Raw genomic sequence first — 20,754 nt, forward strand, 5'->3', positions numbered from 1 at the left:
AGCCTGAACTGATAGACAAGCTCACAGTGCAGCCTCCTGTGTAAGGGCTGGTTCACACTGGGTGGGGTGAGGAAATAATAGAATACAAAAGCAAAAACCACCAAACAAGCATCCGCACATTTGCAAAACACTTACAGAGAGGCTAGGTCTGCTTCTAGTCGCCAACCTTTAAACTGGGTCTAGTTGTGCCACTGCTTTGTCCACATCACATGAGCAGTTCAAATGAGGGCACTGAAACACTGCACAACTAGATCTTGGTCAAAGGTTGCCAATTTACTCTAGTCGCAATCTATACCGGGCCAATTTAAAAGCAGACAAGAGCCTCAGGAGAGAGCAATCACCTCGGTAGGAGTTTGCAAACATGTGAACACCTATGTATGGCCTATGTGCATTTCCGGATTCTGAAGCTGCATGCCCATACTATGACGCATATCCAGTAGGATAATGGAAGCTTCCAGCAATCTCTTTGCTCTGTTCTATTACCTGCCCCTTCCAGAGGGAGATTTAGGTTTTTTTAGATTAAAAAGAGGAAACTAAAAATGAGATGTATATGGAAGCTGCCATATTTAAAATTTCCTGTTAAACAATACCAGTTGCACCAGGGCTGTGGAGTTGGAGTCAATTTCATAAACGGAGGAGTCTGAAGATTTTTGTACCAACTCCACAGCCCTGCTGCTGACCACTTTGGCATCTTTAGTGTCTGAATCAAGCATGTGGCTAATCCAGTCAGGCTTCACGATACCTGATCTGCAAGCTTGTCCAGGGTCTATGGCTAAAAGCATTATGCTGGAAATACACTGATTTTTCATCAGATTTACTGTCCTATCAATTTTATTCTATTCACTTCTATGAGAAATGGATAAGGGGGGGGGGGGGGGGGGGGGAAAGGGGGGGTGGATCGAAAATCAGATCAGACCTGCCGGAAATTATCGAAACCATCTATCTGCTTAAAATAAATAAATCATGGTGTATTACCAGTGATAGAGAATCAACTGGTATTGTTTAAAATTAAACAGCCTCCATATCCCTCTCACATCAGGTATGACGGATTACATAAAACATTGGTGAAAGTGGAAACAGGACAACAGCTGTGTAAATCTAGCGGTACTGACTGAGGTGTACTTATGGTGCCAAAAGTAGCAGAGTTAGCCTTGTGAAAGCTCCCCTATAAATGAGTCTATCGGGATGATAAATCCAGTCCACAATATAAGGCTACATTGCCGGCAGCTATAGGTGCAGTAAGCGTTAATCTAAATGGTGCTGCTGTGACTTCCAGGTGTACCACGTATATAACTGGATTTAAAGTGAACTGAGCACCAGGGAATTTAACAAACTGCATCATAAGGGAGTTTATTAATGGGAGTGTGGCATTGGAGGGGCAAGCGCATCACTCAATGGGTGGGGCTGCTCGCCTGCCTGGCATGCATGACGCTACCAGGAATATGAAAAAGTGGTACTGTGAGGGCTCCATGTGGGGGAAGAAAAAAGGCAACTTCCACATGAACAAGAGGCTACAGGAGAAGCCACCATAGGCAATTAATGCCGCTCACCCCAGCTCCTTCTACCCCAACAGCACACTCCATTAAGGACCTATCTTGTATGGAGGTTAATGAAAACATTTCCCTGGTGCTCAGTTAGCTTTAAAGGGGTTCTTTCGCGAAAAAAAGTAGTCAGTTAAAAAAATGTGACAGATGACAGGTTTTGGGCCAGTCCATCTTTTTAAGGGGGATTCTCAGTGCTTTGTTTTCAACAGCATATCCTGAACAGCAGTTTAACTGCCAAAATAGCGATACCAGCCGGCCCTCCCTAATCACTTGCACACTATTATGTCAGTTAGATTTTGCAAACTGTTCAGGAAATGCTGTCGAAACCCAAAGAAAGCCCTGAGAATCCCCCTTAAAAAGATGGACTGGCCCAAAACCTGTCACCTGTCACATTTTTTTAATTGCCTACTTTTTTTCGCAAAAGAACCCCTTTAAGAGGATATAGATATAGTGCTAGCACTCAAGAGTCACTTCCAGGGAGCTTTAACAAGCTCTTTGCTTTGGATGTTTGGTTTACTGCTGCCTGTGTTATCACTGGAGAGAAATGCACCATATACCACTTTCTGCCCAAGGAGGGTAGTCAGAAGACAAAGTGGAGAATGTAATTCACGGCTGTCACTGGAACAAGTGTTCTCATTCACAATATAATCCCATCTCCTGTTCTGGTGACAAAAGTGAATTTTTTAATGTTTTTAATTACTACAAACCTTGCTCCTTGCCACACAGACGAAAGGGGGGGGGGGGGGGCATTGCCAACAGCACCACAGGCAGCAATAAAACCCCAATCTTCCCCTCAATAGCCTGAGCATAAAGCTGGAGATTTACAAGTTACAGGATTCTTACCTTACGCAAGATGAACATTTCTCACAAGGAAGAATAGGAGAGCAGACATGATTCCAGACAGGAGAGGGGAGACAAACCAGGACAACACTAGAAGAACAAAAACACAAAATATTACTACACCTGGCAGATTTAAACAGGAAGAAAAAAGTTATGAAGGGCACCAACTACACTGCCTACAGTCTGTATAAGTGGTATCTGGTCTGTAGGAGAGGCCCTTATGTAAGAGGGGCAGGTAGTGGAGATCGGTGCACATGGGGACTTGCCCCATACTGCGACCACGGCTACTGGGAGTGGACAGCCATGGTACAGGAAGTAGTATGTGGTGCAGTCATACAACTGTTCCTTCTGATGCAAAATTACTTACCAACTGTCCTGTCTCATACACAAGGGTGTGGAAGGTTGACTAGAGCAGGGGTCCCAACCACCAGGCCATGCCCCACTGTTGGTCCGTGGGCAGTTTCCCAGCTGGGCCATAGCGGGTCTGGCCTCTCGCCCCCTCCCTCCGCCGCTCCCTTTACCTTTAGGAGCAGGCGGCCGCTTGCTCTTTTATAATCCCTAGTGGCCCCTTTCCTCCACGCTGTATCATCTAGATAACAGCAGCGCGACCAGCAGTTGCTAAGGAGGAAGGAAGCAGGAGAAGCCGCTTCCTGTGACGGCGATATACGCCGTTACTATGGTAACCGCTCTCCTGCTTCCTTCATCCTTAGCAATCGCAGGTTGCGCTGCTGTTATAGACGATACAGCCAGCTCATAAGGTAACAGGAGGGGCCGCGGAGGGAGGGGCATTCAGCGCTATACTGGGGCAACTATACTAGCTATACAGGGGTAGCTATAATTCCTATGCAGGGGTAACTATACTAGGGCAACTTTACTCCTTATACAGGGGCAACTTTATTAGCTACCTATACTGGGGCAACTATACCTAGATACTACCTACTTAACTATACACTCCAAATCTGGGCATTTGCCACTACTGAGCACTAACAAGCACCCAGCTGGTGCAGGAGAGCAGCTGACTGGTAGTGAATTCACTGTCTTGTTGCCCATGTGAAAGAGGCCTAAACTATAATTTTCCATGAAGGTCCTTGGATGGAGCAAAAGGATAGAGCAAACAAAAACAGGCTTCTAAAATGAAATTATACTGCAGACCGTTTCCCATACAGCTCATGTGATTTTTATGTAAATCATGCAGTTAATTTTTATACCCAATTGCACAATTAAAAAGATTAGTATTACCATGTGATATAAATCAAAGCAAACTTGTAAATTCTGGCCTTGCAATGGAAGCAAGGATACGTGTATACCTCTGCTCTGTGGGTCAATCTATCATTTCTACATCAGCTGCAGCTACATGATAGGCAGCTGGTCTAATACTCAATGCTGGGGAGACAACTAGCAAGCACCTCCTAATGGCCAGTCTTGATTATTGCATTTACTCAAATCCTGGAGGCTAGGTTCACAGTAGGGTGTTGCGGTGCTGCTTTCTAGAGTCTTTGCATTGCTGTAAGCTGCGTGATAAGTCAATGTGACGTTCACATTGCATTGTAACATGTAGCGTTATGGTAAAAACACACACACACTACCAGGTACAGGAAAGCACACTTCATTGACTGTATGCTTTTACTGTAACTACTTTATGTGACAGTAACAGCGTTAATCTGTGTAGCCATTTTTGTAGCGTTGCAACACAACGTTTAACTGTGAACTTGGCCTGACTAAGTTTTTCTATTCTCCTTTGATAAGAATACACTCCATTGGGAGGGACCACTCATAACGGCATGTTATGATGACATTGACAAGGACATTCCCTCACCATCGTGGCAGAAAGAAGCTCTACACAACTACTCTGAAATACTCAGTTGCATCTTCATTCTTGGTTCAGATAGAGATGTATGGGGTGAAAGCAGACATTTTATAGACCACTAGTCAAAAATGCAAATATTAGAGAAGTGCTCAAGACAGTACTTCTAGGCTGGCTGAAACCATCTGTTGAAGGCTAGATCTCGACTGTTAACCTGATCCCGCAGGACTGATTCTTTTCGGCTACCTGTCACAATTCCATGGCAACATTGCCCAGTGGAGAATGGAGAAGCTTCCATATGCTGCGGCATTACAGAACCACAAGCTGAAGGTTGTCAGCTGAAAGCAGCCTGCAGAGTTATCAGTAGAAACTGCTCTGCAAGGCCTATGTCTGCTAATGGAAGGCCTATTTGAAATTGCACGACTTTTGCCTCATACAAAGCTTTCCTATGGAGCATCAAAGGTGTGCAGTGTTGCACGTTTTTTGTAACAATTTATCAAATTTATCATCTTGCAAGGAGTTTTTAAATCTGCCTTCTCCAACAAGGGAGAAAAAAAAAAAAAAAAAAGTTACAAGCATGTGTGTGGGGGTGGAGGTGGTGGCAGGGGATGAAATGCATGCGCCAGAAAACGCAGTTCTCCCGCATGGACAAGCATGTTCCCAGCCTTAAAGAGACACTCGGGAGGGGGGGGGGGTGGAAAGCCTCTGGATCCTAGCGAGGCTTTCCCCATCCTCCAGTGGTCTCTGTCTGCTCCTCGGAAGACACAGCCGACAATCTGTCATGCTGTTCAGTATTTACCCTCCCTGGCTCCAGCAGGTGGCACTGTTGCGGCTCTCCGCTTAGGGGGGGGGGGGGGGGGGGGGGGGGGGGGCTATGCTGTATCACTACCACCGTGGGACACAGGAGAACGGGGGAAGCCTCGATGGGGTCCAGAGGCTTCCCCTCCCGAGGCAAGTACATGCCAGACTGCAACGAATCTGTTGCGGTAAGCAGACCACACTTCTGTGTCGCCTATGATAATGAAGTCTAATTTAAAAAAGTGCCCTATTCTATACAAAACTGTGGTATACAGCACACTTACCAATACGTAGCAGCTCAGACCACTTAACGCTTCTTGCCCTTTAGCTACCAGAGAGAAACCAATGGTGGCTCCCACAATGCAGTGCGTTCCAGAAATTGGTAGTTTTAAGAAGGATGCAGCTAGCTGCCACACAGCTTGAACCTGCAATGCAGAAGACAAAAAATATTAAAGTATTTAAATCCCATTTCACATTACACTGTACTGCATTTTGAAATGCAAAAAAGTTAAAAAAAAAAAAATAATCACATACATAAGCTAAGGTAGGCTCTTACTCACCAAACATAGCACTGATGGACCCAGCCATTAACAGATCTTGCGTAGAATTATACATTGTGACATCAATCAAACCCTTCCGGATGGTTTCACTGACTTTGGCGCCCAGCAAAACAGAGCCAACGGTTTCAAAGATGGATGCCAGGATACAAGCTTGTCGCAGGGTTACCACACCAGAGCCCACAGCCGTGCCAAAGGAGTTTGCTACATCATTGGCACCAACCGAGAAAGCCAAAACAAAGGCTATGATAAAACCCAACACAAGCATCCAAAGGTAGTCGGTCAGAGGACCCATCTGCTGGCTGCCAAGAGTACTGGTAAATACACTAAAAACTGTTGTCGATTCCATATTGACTTTTGGCTCAGTATCAAAAAAACCTAATAAAATATGTAAACAATAAAATGAGGTATGAAAATAATTCAATAAATTACTATAAAAATTAAATATGCAGGTAAACTTAACAGGGCCGAGAATCTCGGACTAAAGTCTTTGCTATTTACTGCGTACTGAAATGGATTTTATAGAGTTCCTTTGGCTCTGGTGGGTTACGATTGAGCAAAATTCCATGGTGCGCAAAACAAAGAAGCAACCAGACTCTTCATTCTGAAAATGGAAGAAGAAAACGCAAGATTAACAAAACTGTATAGGATACAGGAGTAGAATTAGACACCTAGTCAGAATCAATGTGAATGAATGGCACCAACGACTCTTTTATTTGCAATTTGAGAACTTGGAAAGTCACACTGGGCGATCACTTCCTTTACTAAGCCATTGTTTGGCTCAGTACCAGCAAGTTGCCAACAGGCACACTTTACAAGTGAACAAATGAGCACCATAAAAGTGGGGCAGGTGCTATAAATTCACTATAGGACTGCAATAAAGCAATTCACCTGACAACTTACTTACCATCATCTATCTTTCATCAAGAAAAACAGCTTTGACCGATAGTTACCATTTGGTTCCGTTAGTATCCAAATATTTTCTAGCTTCCAATATTATGAGACAGCCCCAAGAAGCACCCGAAACTGGCTCTCAAAAAGCCTTCTCTCAGGGCTGGTGCACACCGAGCAGGTTTTATCGTGTTTTTACAGCCGCTTGCGGCTGTGGAAACGCGTGGGTAGTGTATTTTAATGGGCTGGTGCACACAAGAGCGAGAGGCATTTTGCAGAAACGCATACTCCCGGGCTGCAGCATTTTTTTGGGATTTCGGAGGAGTTTCTGCCTCCAATGTATAGGAAAACCGCTCTGGAAAAAAAAAAAAAAAAAGCCAGTTCAGAGCGGTTTTTTGTTACAGAAGCTGTTCAGTAACAGCTTTACTGTAACAATATATGAAATCTGCTACATATAAGAAAAAAACCACTACGCAAAACGCTAGCTGAAACTTCATAAAAAAAAAAAAAAAAAAAAAAAAAAAGTTTCAAAAACAGCTAGCGTTTTTGCGGATCTGCAAACGGTTTTTGGTGTGCACCAGGCCTCAAACAGTTGTGCACTTACAAGAAAGGTCGTTTTCAAAGGCAAAAATGGTTTGACTTAACCACCCAACGTGGTCAGTGAGATTCCAGCTCTCAATGAGCAGAGTATTGGCAATGTCAGTGGTGATCTACAAGCATGTAGCTACTTGGAATAGAGATTTAAAGGATAGTAGGCTGTCCAATGTAGAGATTGGGGGAGGGTGTTAACCTACCCAATGCCTTCCATTCACATCCCATGCTTCCTTAACCCGAAACGTGTAATGGTGCGCATAGGTTATGCCCTTCCCTCCCCCGTGGGCAGCCCAATCTCCTTTAAAAAACTTTGATACCGAGTAGCTACGTACTCGTAAAAGGTCATTACTGCTGCTCTAATAATATAATAGATTCCCAGCAGATAAATCAAATCCTCAAGGAATCATATGGGGGGGGGGGGGGGGGGCGGAGGAGAGGAAAGCGATGCATGTATCGACACTTGAATATTTGCATGTACAAGTAGGTTTAGCCATTTTCTTGAAAAATGTTACTATAATAGATGTAAAGGTCTCACACAAAATCAGAAGTAACAAACTAAAACCAAACGCAATGGATTTGTTCTGTAATCTGGTAATCCTATCAGGCCATTTTGCTCTTGAAAAAGCAAATGAATTCCTACAGTTGCCAAGCAATAAGAACATTTCAATTAAAAGTACAGCATAGGTGCGATTATACAAGATTATACAGCCTCCCACTGACCTCTTGTTTCCACTCCCACACTATCAATTTTTACATTAATCTGGACCAGTGTGTACATGCCTGGAGCAAAAATAAATTAAATACCTAATCAGGTCAGAGGGAAAAAAAAAAAACAAAAAAAAAAAAAAACTAAACCCCACACACACACCACACGTCTGCATATATTATTCCTAAACGAATATGGAAATAATTTTCAAGCAAGATTATATAAAAGAAAGTTACACTGAACTCCATGAACTTGTTACTGCATTATATTAAATTAATCAGTACTGGAAAATACCAGGCGTACAGTAATCCATTGCCTTGATTTACTAAGATTTTTACAAATACTAGAAGGAACCTTGCTGAGGTGGATGCACAGCAGTCTTGGCCAAGAAGCTAGCATGTGTACAGGTCGGACCTGCAAACGAAGAGTGTATTGTAGTGTCATTCATCCCACCTGTCAGAAGCCACTCATTCATTGATAAAGCCCACTACAATGAACAGCAAACTGCTTGTCTATAGTCAAGCAGCGTCTGTACAATGCTTGTTACCACACACGTGAATTAGGGCCAAGTCTAACCAACACCAGAATATATGTAATGCTAGTTACACACACACACACAATTAAATTTTCAGACAGATTTACTTTCAGAGCAAATATTTCCAACATGTCCGATCTGATTAATTTTCCGATCACTTCTATGGGGGAGGGAAGTGTGTGTCAAAAAAAAAAAAAAAAAAAAAAAAAAAAAAACACCCCATTGTGTGAATCAAAAGATTAGTTGAACACAATGGTACAGAACTGCATGGTGGTCCAGTAGCTAGAACTCCACTTTTTCTGACCATGACATATCTGAACTTCTATAGCGCCAAAATTTTTCACTGAGCTGTCAAACTGCAGTCTTTTGCATTGCAAGACTATCATTCACATGCTGTATGTAATGCACATTTTCCCTGTAGCCCTGCTTGCCTCTCAACATGTATATCCTCTATTCGGGGAAATAATCTGGCCATTTGCCTATAGACATGGAAGGACTTGTTTTATTAGCAGCTGGCTTTCCTGACAATAAAGTGGATACAATGGTCCATGGCAAATTGCTTCCGAATATCAACAGAGAGTGCAGTAATCCAATGAAGGCTACTTCACTGCTGCCAAACACTGCTTACGGTCACATAATTAACATTTGCCCCATTAATGATACAGCCCCGCTGCCTAGCGCAGCACTTCTAGCGCCCTATGAGGCATGTGAGGTGACCCCGACTCTGCACAGCATGCAGCAGGTGCCCGGAGGAGACATCGGGCTACATACACCACGTGACCCCCCGCGCTGTCCCGCGCATAGTGCCAGCACACCGCCAGCAGCGAGACACAGCACTGTCCCCGGCGCCAGCAGATGTGACCTTGCAGCTGTCTTATCCAATGACGGGGCAGCGCGTCCTCTGCCTGCGGGAGCCCGCCCAGCGCTTTAGCCGCTTACCGTATACCGGGGATCCGATGTCCTCAGCCCTCTCCTCACCGATCTACCTTCCCGCTCGATACAGCACAAAGGCGCCCTAACAGGGTCCGGAGGAGGAGACAGCCCGATGGGCGCCAAAACCCGCCTGTTCAAACAAGCCAGTGATGGAGGCTGGAGGAGGAGGGACTGCATGCACGGCTATACACTACACTACAGTATATATACACACACTGATACACGCTGCCAGAGGGCAATACATTACTTTACTGAAAGGTGCTTTTGTAGAGACAGTAAAAGGGCTTTGTTTGTTTCTTTTAATAAATTAAAGGTGGCCATACACTCGTTAGATTAGCAGCAGCAGATAGATTTCTGATCCATCTGATGGGTTTAGGAACTTTTTTTTTTTTTACTATTATTATTACTAGGAAAGGATTTCCAATAGATTTCAGTTTGAAATCTATTAAAAAGCGATTTCATGGCATTTTTTTTGCCATCAGATTTCCATTAGGGCCAATGCAAAATGATAAGCAATCTCAACAGATCGACCTAGATTTTCCAGCCTGCCAGATCTATTGAAATCAAGATCGGCCAAAAATCTGCTTAATGTATGGGCCCCTTAAGGAGCCCATATGGTACATCTAGCGACTTGGCCAGTGGCATAGCTAAGGAGCTAGTTACATGGGGAAGCTAGCACTATAAGCATAGCAATTGATACAGCACACCAAAACGTGCCAAGGATTTCCAGTGTCAGAGGTGCAAGAAGGGGATGGGGAACAGTTACAATACAATAACATTTCTATAGCGCTTTTCTCCCATAGGACTCAAAGCGCTTAGGCTCTCTCAGATTCAGTAATTAGTAGGATGAAGTATTCACACAACAAAAGTTATATTTCTGCAAATGCCAAACTGAACAGGTGGGTTTTCAGTCTGGATTTAAACACGTCCAGGGATGGAGCTGTCCTGATCTGTTGAGGTAAGGAGTTCCAAAATGTAGGGGCAGCATGACAGAAGGCTCTGGGACCAAAAGTTTCCAAGTGGACTCTGGGTATGACTAGATTATTAGAACCTGTTGATCTGAGAATGCGGGGATTGCTACGCAGCTGCAACATATCTTTCATGTATCCAGGGCCTAAATTATTCAGGGATTTAAATGTCAGTAGGCCGATCTTGAATAGGACCCTCCATTCTATAGGTAGCCAGTGAAGGGAGTGCAGGACTGGCGTTATGTGGCAGTGACGGGGTTGGTTGGTTAGCAGTCTGGCAGCAGTATTCTGTATCAGCTGTAGTCGGTACAATACCTTTTTTGGAAGGCCAGTGTAGAGAGCATTGCAGTAGTCCAGTCGGGATGTGATGAAGGCGTGGACTAAGGTTGGCAGATCTTCTGGGGGTATGAGGTGCTTGATTTTTGCAATGTTCTTCAGGTGAAAATAGGATGATTTCACCACAGCAGAGATTTGAGTTCTGAACTTTAAATCCCAATCAATTAGAACTCCCAGGCTACGCACATGATCAGAGCTGCGCAGATCCGTGCCTCCTATTCCCAGTGGTGAAGACTGCAAGTGAAGTTGTTTTGTTATCATGCTCTGCCCTCCTATCAGAAGGACTTCAGTTTTGTCTGCATTTAGTTTCAGCCAGTTGTCATTCATCCATTGCTGTAGTTCACGTAAGCAGGACCACAGTCCTCGAAAATCTTAAAATTTCAAATAGAGGTTAACAAATCCAGATAAGAAGTAGGTTTCTTCCAGAGTAAAATGAGCCATAAATTGCTTTTCTCTTGTGTTGCTGTCACTTACAGTAGGTGGTAGAAATCTGACATAACTGACAGGTCTTATACTAGCCCATGTCCTCATATTGAGGGGGGGGGGGGGGGGAAAGGTTCTCTTCATTTTCAAATGCACTTAGTGAATGGCAGGTGCTCCGTCCAACTGCCAAAGAGGGTATGGTGAGCAGAGAGGCTGGCGCGCGTATACACACAGACACACACAACAATCTCTCATGCTGCGGATCCCCTTTGGAGAGATGGACTAGCCCAAAACCTTTTCAGTAATGTCAGATTTCTACTACTTACTGTAAGTGAGAGCAACATAGAAAAGTAATTTATGGCTTTTTACTCTGGAAGAAACATTTATAGGGGTTTACATACATTTTAAAATGTTAAGATTTTTTGCGACAGTGGTCCTGGCGGTAAGCCCGAGCTGAGCTCTGGCTATGCTGCCGGAAGGCACCGCTCAGGCCCCGCTGGGCCGATTTGCACTTTTTTTTTTTGCTACACGCAGCTAGCACTTTGCTAGCTGCATGTGCAATCCGATCGCCACCACTCCCCGTCGCGCCACAGCCCCCCCCCCCCCCCCCCCCCGCTGAGGAGTGGATTGGAGTCCCCTTTGACGTCGAGGACGTCATCCCGCCCGCCGCCATGGTGACGAGGGAAGCCCTCCAGGAGATCCCGTTCTTTGAACGGGATCGCCGGAGCCGATCGGAGGGGCTGGGGGGATGCCGCTGAGCAGCGGCTATCATGTACCGAGACCTTGTCTCGCTACATGATATATAATAAAAAAAAAAAAAAAAAAAAAAAAAAAAAAAAAAAAGCTGTACTGCCCCCCTGGCAGATTTTGATAAACCGCCATGAGGGTTTAAAAAAAAAAAAAAACCCTTTAAAGGACCACTGTCGCAAAAAATCTTAAAGCAACTATAGAAGTGATTATTACCAGCACTGGACCAATAAAGAGCTAAGATTGTGGTTGAGGTGGGCCCCGATGCAGTCGCAACCTCTGCACCCCCTATTGCTAAGCCACTGGACTTGGCAACCGATCGACCATTGGGAGCAAGCATGCCCAAGCGACAAGTCAACTGATTTTGGGCCTAAGGCCTGGATTTGGGGCCAGTTTCCACTTGTCACGAATTTGCATTGCACCAAAACTGAAGCCAATGCATGTCAATGGAGTAGTTTCCATTGCACGCACATTTTCAGGGGACAATTATGGATAGCTTTCTGCAGTACGCATCTAATTCCCCTAAGCACTCTGACAGCTGCATCCGGACTTCCGGAAGACACCTGCAGCTGGATGCGATTGCATCCAGCTAGTGGAAACTGGTCCTAACAGGAAGAGCACTGAAGAGATCTGGCACAGCTTTTGTCAGCATTCCAACATGTAACCATTTATGATTGAGTTAGCCAAGTACCCAATTTTGTAAGTCACAGTGACCCTTATTCAATTCACTTTAATAGTTTTCTCATCTTCTGTTTAAAATAACTCCCAACATTCCCCTCATGCTTTCAATCAGGTAAAAATATATGTATTTTTGATGTTTGGTACAAATTGATTATCCCCACTAGACGATAAATCAGGAGTTATTAGGTGGCAACATTTTGCAGCCCTCATCTCAGGAGTTAGAGCTGCTCCACACTAGATACAGTTGCAGGACGGACACTGCAGTCCGGATCAGGGGAAGTACCCACCGTACTGCAAACCGATGAAAGTGCATCAGTTTTGCATCAGTTTCCGTTCAGGTTTTTCCCTGACAGAAAACGTCTCCATCATTAGGAACGAGTGGGAGGATTTTTTTGGGCCAATCATAAAGCTCAGGCTATCCGTTTTAACATCCGTTTTTTGCCTGTGGAGTTGGAGATGCGTTTTCTCATTGCTTTCACTACCCCCTGCGTGTATCCGTGGTCTTGATCCGTTGCGTGAAAATGCAGCAGATCCGGACCTTCCGTTCAGGTTTTGAAAACGGATCCGTTTTTTACTTGGGTGAGGCTGGCTGCTATTTTCATCATTAGTATCCGGGACTTCCGTTTTTCATCAGGTTTGAAAAACGCAGCCACGGATACGTTTCCGGACCTAGTGTGGACCAGCTCTTATACCAGAACAGGCTTTCACAGTGTTAACTAGAGTAGGGATTGCAGTTATGTGTAATGCTCTCAATGGGATAAAATGACCCAAGCAATCTTGGGACACACCCAACAAAGAGAAACATTTAACTTGCCTGAGGCTTCCTTCAGACCCTTTGTATGCCATGGGCTCCCTTGCCATCCTCTTTGTCCCAAAGTTAGCGCCGGTGAATTCCTCAATCGTGCTCTAGCGTACATGCCCTCCAATTGCCAGTGTTCTGCACCTGCGCAGTTTTAATTCTTCAAGAACTGTGCATGCGCAGAGCACTCCTGCCTATGGGAGTGCGATCGGGGGGCGGGGGGGGGGGGGGGGCTTTTGCAGTGGAGCGCAACTGAGGAATTCACCAGAGCTGACTGCAGTACAACGGAGCAGCCTGGTAGATGGCGAGGGAGCCCACAGCTTACAGAGGGCTATAAGAAGCCCCATGCAAGTATAAAATTCCAGGGCTGTGGAGTCTGTACAAAAATCATCCGATGTTTATGAAACCTCCGACTCCAGGCACCCAAAATTGTGCCGACTCCACAGCCCTGTAAAATTCTCTTTATTTTAGCTCAGATTTCCTTTAAAAATAAGTAACAAGTTCTTACTCTAGAACAGGTCCATACCTGTAACCTCCCAACAGCTAACTTGCTGACCTCTCAGTAACCTCGCTATTATCTGTGTGACCCAGGCGAGGACTACAGAAGTTATGCCATCTAATGGCAGACATCCATTTAAAGTTTCAGTCCAGATTTGCTGGTTCACTTAGGTTCTCCACCCTTCGTTTTGTACACGCTCTTGACTAAAGTCAGCCTATAATCAGGTGTGTGTACAGAGAGGTGTCCGATCCAACGCGCAAGCGATCCACCTAGTGGACCGACTCACCTGCAGGGATGGCCGATTCCTTTGTGCAAACCACCCCCCCACATGACATCACGCATGCGCTGCTACGTCATCCCCACCACAAGGCAACAGTACACGTCGTCAGCTACACATCTGTGCAGCCCAGAGATGATGACCAAGGGTTTCGGGTCTCGATCTGACGGGTGACATCCATCAAAGTGTGTATGCACCTTAACCCCATTGTATATTTGCTAAGGTGAAACAAGTCTGTCACAAGGGGACTTTAGTAACAAAAGAAAATATTTTACACTGGAATAGCTTATTTTCAGGATTATCACAGGCTGACTGCAGGCAAGTTTATAGTCTTGTGAAGTTACTCCCTGGAAGAACTATAGGTCGTGTTTATCTGTGTGGAAGTTGCTTGATTAGCATGGTCAGGAGCCCTTGCATCAGCCACTCAGAGCCACAGTTTGAGAGTCTAACGCGGTATAAATGACACGATTATGCAGAGTCAAAACGCAGTAGCCCACTCACAGAACTTTAGCTTCTTCAAATCAGAACTGTGAAAATGGGATTTTTAAAGGGGAACTGAAGTAAGAGGTATATGGAGGCTGCCATATTTATTTCCTTTTAATCAATACCAGTTGCTTGGCAGCCCTGCTGGTCTATTTCTCTGCAGTAGTACCTGAATAACACCAGTATACAATGAACAGAGGCGCCAAAAGTATAAGATTAGATTAAATGAGCTTAAAAACCAACTTAAATGGCAAAATTTAAGGAGGAAGTGGTGGTCTTACCTCCCTCAAGCAGACACGACAACGACTGCAATTCAGACAGTCAAACACATTAGGAACTCCAAAAAGAAATGCAACGCATTTCGCAGGTTCAACCCCACTTCATCAGGCAATAGAGGGAGGAATATCAAACAATCTGCACAAGGATTCAAATTAAGCGCCTCCCAGAGGCACTTAATTTGAATCCTTGTGCAGATGGTTTGATACTCCTCCCTAAATAATAATAATAATAATAATAATACAAACATTTGTATAGCGCTTTTCTCCTGTCAGACTCAAAGCGCTCAAGAGCTGCAGCCACTGGGACGCGCTCAAGAGGCCACCCTGCAGTGTTAGGGAGTCTTGCCTTGAACTCCTTACTGAATAGGTACTTGACCTAGCCAGGATTCGAACCCTGGTCTCCCATGTCAAAGGCGGTGCCCTTAACCAGTACACTATCCAGTCACCTGCCCTGATGAAGTGGTGTTGAACCTGCGAAACGCGTTGCATTTCTTTTTGGAGTTCCTAATAAATGTGTTTGACTGTCTGAATCGCAGTAGTTGTGTCTGCTTGAGGGAGGTAAGACCCACCACTTCCTCCTTCAATTTTGCCATTTAAGTTGGTTTTTAAGCTCATTTAATCTAATCTTATACTTTTGGCGCCTCTGTTCATTGTATACAATTTTGAGTCCACCCTTGGTGGAGGGTTGCTACCCTCTTCTTCCTGTCTACAGAGAGCAACTTCTTAATCCTGAGTGGGGTCAGGACAATCTCCACCCCACCTGCCTTTACAGTGGTTGCCTGCTGGTGACCCTGACTTGTGAGTATCTAGCAATACAAACTTATTGCCACCTTGTCCAGTACGAATTACACTATTGGGGCTCTTGGTGTTCCCTGTTTTTATCTCTGAACAACACCAGAAACAAGCATGCAGCTAGTCTTGTCAGATCTGACTTTAAAGTCTGAAACACCCGATCTGCTGCATGCTTGTTCAGGGACTATGGCTGATAGTATTAGAGGCAGAGGATCAGCAGGATAGCCAGGCAACTGGTATTGCTTAAAAGTAAATAAATATGGCAGCCTTCATATACCTCTCTCTTCAGTTCCCCTTTAAAGACAGAAGTCTCGTTTAAGAGCAAAATACTTACATTTGGCCACAGTGCTTACTACGACAGGCTGGTGTTAGATCTTAACTGTGCATCATGCCAGTCCAATCCCATCCTTCTTTACAGCCCATCTTCTAGCTCAATATATAGAGACTTTATAACTAGCCTACCTGCCTTTGTGTCAAAGTAATGCGATCCCTGTGAAACAATTCTCTCTCTGGTTCAGCAACAGCACTGGATGTAGTCATGTTGCTTGATAATGCCTTATCTATAAGCACCACTGGCCATTTTCTGAGTGTACAGCTTTCCATCAGTTTACTTTGCATACACAAGCTTCCTGATACAAATGAGCCTCATCTCAGTGGCACACAGATAAGGCTCCTGAGAGATAAGGAAAGTAAGCCCATTAACCCGTTCCTGCACTTTGTTCTGAATACTTGTTGCTAATCTATTGGTTTTTTTTTTGTTTTGCTTTTTACCAAATTTTAAAGGCAGTCTCATTATGTAATGTGCAAGCTTAATATTTCACTGTCACCCCTTCTACTCAGCTTTACATGCTGAAAATATGCTGACTATATAACCAGTAAACCACTCAATCTTTTCTCAGGGATATGTGTCACATCCTGCTGCTAATCATTAGGTCCGTGCAGGTGTGGAAAACAAGTAACAAGCGTTCTTGCTATATGAAGCCAAACACCCAATACCCCCAAATGCTAGAATTGCTTGCCTGTGATAGTCTCGGTTTCTCCGCTTAAAGCTGTAATCTTGCAGCAACAGGGATCTCTCAGCCCCTGATATTACACGTTTAAGTAATTTCTCAAGTTTATTTTACAGGGACAGCACTGTGTAAGGAGTATGTTGGTGCAAAAAGAGAGTCTACTTTACAAGCGGATCATATAAGTGCTTTGTTAACTCCTAAAGGTCCAGAGAAACTATTCTGGTCAGGGAAAGGGGGGGGGGGGGGGGGGGGGGGGGGGGTGAATTGTTTAAAATATATATAAAAAAATAAAAAAAATAAGTACATACTCACTTATGGCAGAAACAACAACATTCCTTTATTTTTGCTTTTCTAGTTCTGTCCCACTAGCTCTCCCTCTGACTGAGGCCTGGAACCCACTGAAATCCGCAAAACGCAGCCGCTAGCGTTTTGTCTGAGCGGTTTGCAAGCAGATTCATGCGCGTTTTGCAACAGTGTATTTTTTTGCTCAGCGGTTGTGTAGCGTTTTGATCCTGATTGGTCCTGTGAATTATTTTTAATTTTGTTACAGTGTGCTGAACCGCAAAACCGCTCAGTTTAGGTTTTGCTGAGCGTTTCTGCTAGCGTTTCAATACTTTACATTGAAGCGCTAACGCTCCCAAAATGCTGCAGGTCCTGCGTTTGCGTTTCTGGGAAACGCAAACACTCCTGTGGAAGTTGCCCCATCAATTAACATCAGCTGAGCGTTCTGGCAAAACGCTAGCGTATCGCAGCGCTGCCAAAAAAAACGCTCGTGGGTTCCAGCCCTCATGGTGTCAGACCTCCACCCCTCCCTTTCATTGTTACAAAAGGCAAATGTGGTAGAAGTACTAGAACATTCTAACACTAGCCATGTTCTCCAACATCATGTGTACCATTAGGTCACCAGGTGCAGCACATAAGGGATATGCGAGGCCATGGAGTGACTCCTTCACAAGCTAGTGAGGGAGGACAGCAGTTGTGCCAGCCTTGCCATTCGGAAGTGCCACTCAACTGACAGAAGGAGGAAAAAAACACACACACACACACACACACACACACACACACACACACACACACACACACACACACACACACACACACACACACACACACACACACACACACACACACACACACACACACACACACACACACACACACACACACACACACACACACACACACACACAAAATGTTAACCTTAATGTAACATTTTGACAGTTAAAAAGAAAGCATTGAGTAGATGACAGTATAAGGTCTAGTCAGTCTTACAGGCCAAATAAGAACCAATCAGCACCTCACCTGTAGCCATCTAGCGTGTGTACCCCTCATACCACAAAGTTCTCCACTGAGGTGGCAGGGTCAGGGCTGTTTCTACCAAGTATCTAATGTGTGCACATCTGACCTGATGAATCGGCCAATTAAACTTATTATTTCAGCCTTTTCACCGCCTTACCCCGCCTGCGAGAAGCCGCTCTGTAGTGCGCTGTGATATCAACCATCCTTCCCCTGCATTGAATGTTGCAAGGCTGCAGACCCAAACTGATACCAAAGGAATGGTTTCCCCAACAATCTTTGTGTATGCAGCATTATCTAATGTTTCTCTCTGCACATCTCTATACAGTGTTCTTACACTCCTAGAAAGACAGTCCAGGTGCCCTTGCTATTACACCAGGTAGCGAGGGATACATCCCAAAACATTTGCAGCTCTTCTCTATGCTATACCACCTAATTATCTTTCACTTACAGCTATCAGGGGATAATTTTTTCGCCAGCTCATTACACTAACCACCATGTTTCACAACATATCTATCAATGTACATTAAACTGTGCCAAGGAGTTACACAAAGCCTGGAAGAAAGCAATGCCTCCTGGCACCTCAAAGCCTTTTATCACATTATTCCTGGTGTCATCCTTGGTGTGTCCTTTAATTATACAGCCATTTAATAAACTTATGTAATTTTTTTTTTATGAGAGCCTGGGATAGAACTGCCAATTTAGAGGATACTGAAACATTAAGCAAGCTTCGTTTTAATGATAAAATGTTGGTTTATGACTATTCCTATTGAAAATTAGCCATGTCATAATGCCAGCTCGGGTATGAAGCAAATCTCTATAGGGCTGGGAATCACTGTCAGCGATTGCCGACTGCTGAAGCATTGCAGGAGCTGAACCCTATGAGGGTGGTTCCACTTGCTGTGCTGCAATAAAGCATACAGAATTGGGGCAATTGCATTAATGGCTGCAGAGCCAAATTGCAATTCAGAAAGCTTAAAGTGAACCCGAGGTGAGAGTGATATTGAGGCTGCCATATTTATTTCCTTTTAAACAATACTAGTTGCCTGGCAGCCCTGCTGATCTATTTGGTTGCTGTAGTGAACTGAATTACACCAGAAAGCATGCAGCTAATTTTGTCAGTTCTGACAATATTGTCCAAAACACCTGACCTGCTGCATGCTTGTTCAGGGTCTATGGATGAACGAATTAGAGGCAGAGGACCAGCACGGCAGCCAGGAAACTGGTATTGCTTAAAAGGAGATAAATATGGCAGCCTCAATATTCTCACCTCAGGTTCCCTTTAAAGCGAAACTGAAGATTGCTATAAAATCAAAGAGTTTTACTTACCTTGAGCTACCCCAAGCCCCCTGCAGCTGTCCTGTCCCACGCCTCTATGATTCTCCGTTCTCCCACCGCGGTGCAGTTTCGTTACTGCCGACTTGTAAGTTGAAAGCAGCAACCGGGGCTAATCGCGTGCACTGTTCAGCCGGCCCAAAAAGGCGGCTGGATTCTTCTCTTCCCCCCTCTGCAGCGCAGTCGCAAGTGGGCGATAACAAGGGGTTTAAAACTCACTTGGTCGCCAATTTCAGTGTCACGTCTTCATAGCAATAGGGTGTCACATGACAAGCCATCAGGACATGCTAGCATGTCATATGACAAGTCTCACGTGACACCCTATTGCCATGGAGACCCGATGCAGGAAGCGGCAAATAGGGGAGTTTTTACCCTCCGTATTCTTCCCACTCGCGACTCTGCAGTGGAGGGAGAAATTTTAGGAATGCAGCCCAATGTTTGCCCAGCCCCGCCTTAGGTGGTCCCTCATATACATAGAAGTGGTAAGATCATTGATGTGCACACACACAACCAATTTTGATTGGCCAATTTTACCACTTGAATCCAGTAAGAGGATCAACAGGATTTTGAATACCATGAACAGAGCCATACTACATGAAAGTTGTTAAATTTGCCAATCAAAATTGGATGTTCATATACCATCCCCATTCGCCTTTAGATTTGAGTCTTGGAAGTTACTATACATTTTGTCACTAACCACCAGGACTATCAATTCTGTATTCTATTTTTATGTACTGTCAGGGCCAGCATGTCCATTAAGGCAAAGGAGGCAATTGCTCCCGGGCAACATCTATATATTGCCATTTACATTTTGTCACCAATTACTAGGTCTACCAATTCTGTATTATGTACCAATGTCTATGTATTGCTAATGCCATTGTCTGTTAGGCAGGAGTCCACATTTCTGGGGCTGGACAGGGTCATAGAGAAGACATTTCCTAACATGAATTGTTCATAGCAACCATTTGTGTTTCATGGTTTCATCATCAGCTCCGAGCATGAGATTATGTAGGTATGTGTGTCAGCAGTGTGGTATTCCGGCTGCTCCAGGACAAATAGAACATGCTGACACTCGCAACATCCTGACCGGAGTCACAGGCTGCTCAGCTCCTGCTATTAGCTGTAGTCCCCAAAAGTGCAGTACCCACTAAACGAACATACATTCGTCCTCCTTGGGAACAAGTTGGGGAGACCACTTCCACGCTGCTGTGCAGTCATCACTGCTGTGCTAAGCAACACAACAATGCACATACACACGTCAGTAACCATGACTGAGGAACATAGCAGCAAGCAGGCAAGGGGTTCTCCACAGAGAGATCTCAGGCTGATGGGTGGGCTAGCGAAGGCTGACTCACTCACTGCAGGTGACGACATTTCCTTTCCTCCCTCGCTAAACCCTCCTCTCTGCTCCATTACACAAAGCAGCAGCTGGCTTTTTCTGGTTGCCCCATTACTCAGAACTCCCTCCCCCTCCCTGCACTGCTGTGAGATAAGTAGCTGCCTCTCCCAAGGCCAATGTCACATGACTGCCAGACAAAAGGGGAAGTCAGGGACATGTGCTGTATGAACAGCCTGGGCTGGGGAGGAAGAAGTGCCCTTCATAGAAGGGGAGAAAGTTACTGCTGCAG

At 44.8% G+C, this 20,754-nt stretch overlaps 1 protein-coding gene across 1 annotated transcript in view; it reads right to left on the minus strand.

Moving 5' to 3' along the window:
* The window catches only part of LOC137562209 (sodium-dependent phosphate transporter 1-A-like), a 42,158-nt gene that overhangs the window by 12,706 nt on the left and 8,698 nt on the right, over positions 1-20,754 (minus strand). Inside the window, 5 exon segments of the mRNA XM_068273541.1 lie at positions 2,393-2,405; positions 2,407-2,474; positions 5,271-5,294; positions 5,297-5,404; positions 5,547-6,147. Of these exon segments, the coding sequence (XP_068129642.1) occupies positions 2,393-2,405; positions 2,407-2,474; positions 5,271-5,294; positions 5,297-5,404; positions 5,547-5,892 (559 nt within the window). The 5' untranslated portion in view covers positions 5,893-6,147.

This window comes from Hyperolius riggenbachi, chromosome 3 (genome assembly GCF_040937935.1).
Source record: "Hyperolius riggenbachi isolate aHypRig1 chromosome 3, aHypRig1.pri, whole genome shotgun sequence".
Lineage (NCBI taxonomy): Eukaryota > Metazoa > Chordata > Amphibia > Anura > Hyperoliidae > Hyperolius > Hyperolius riggenbachi.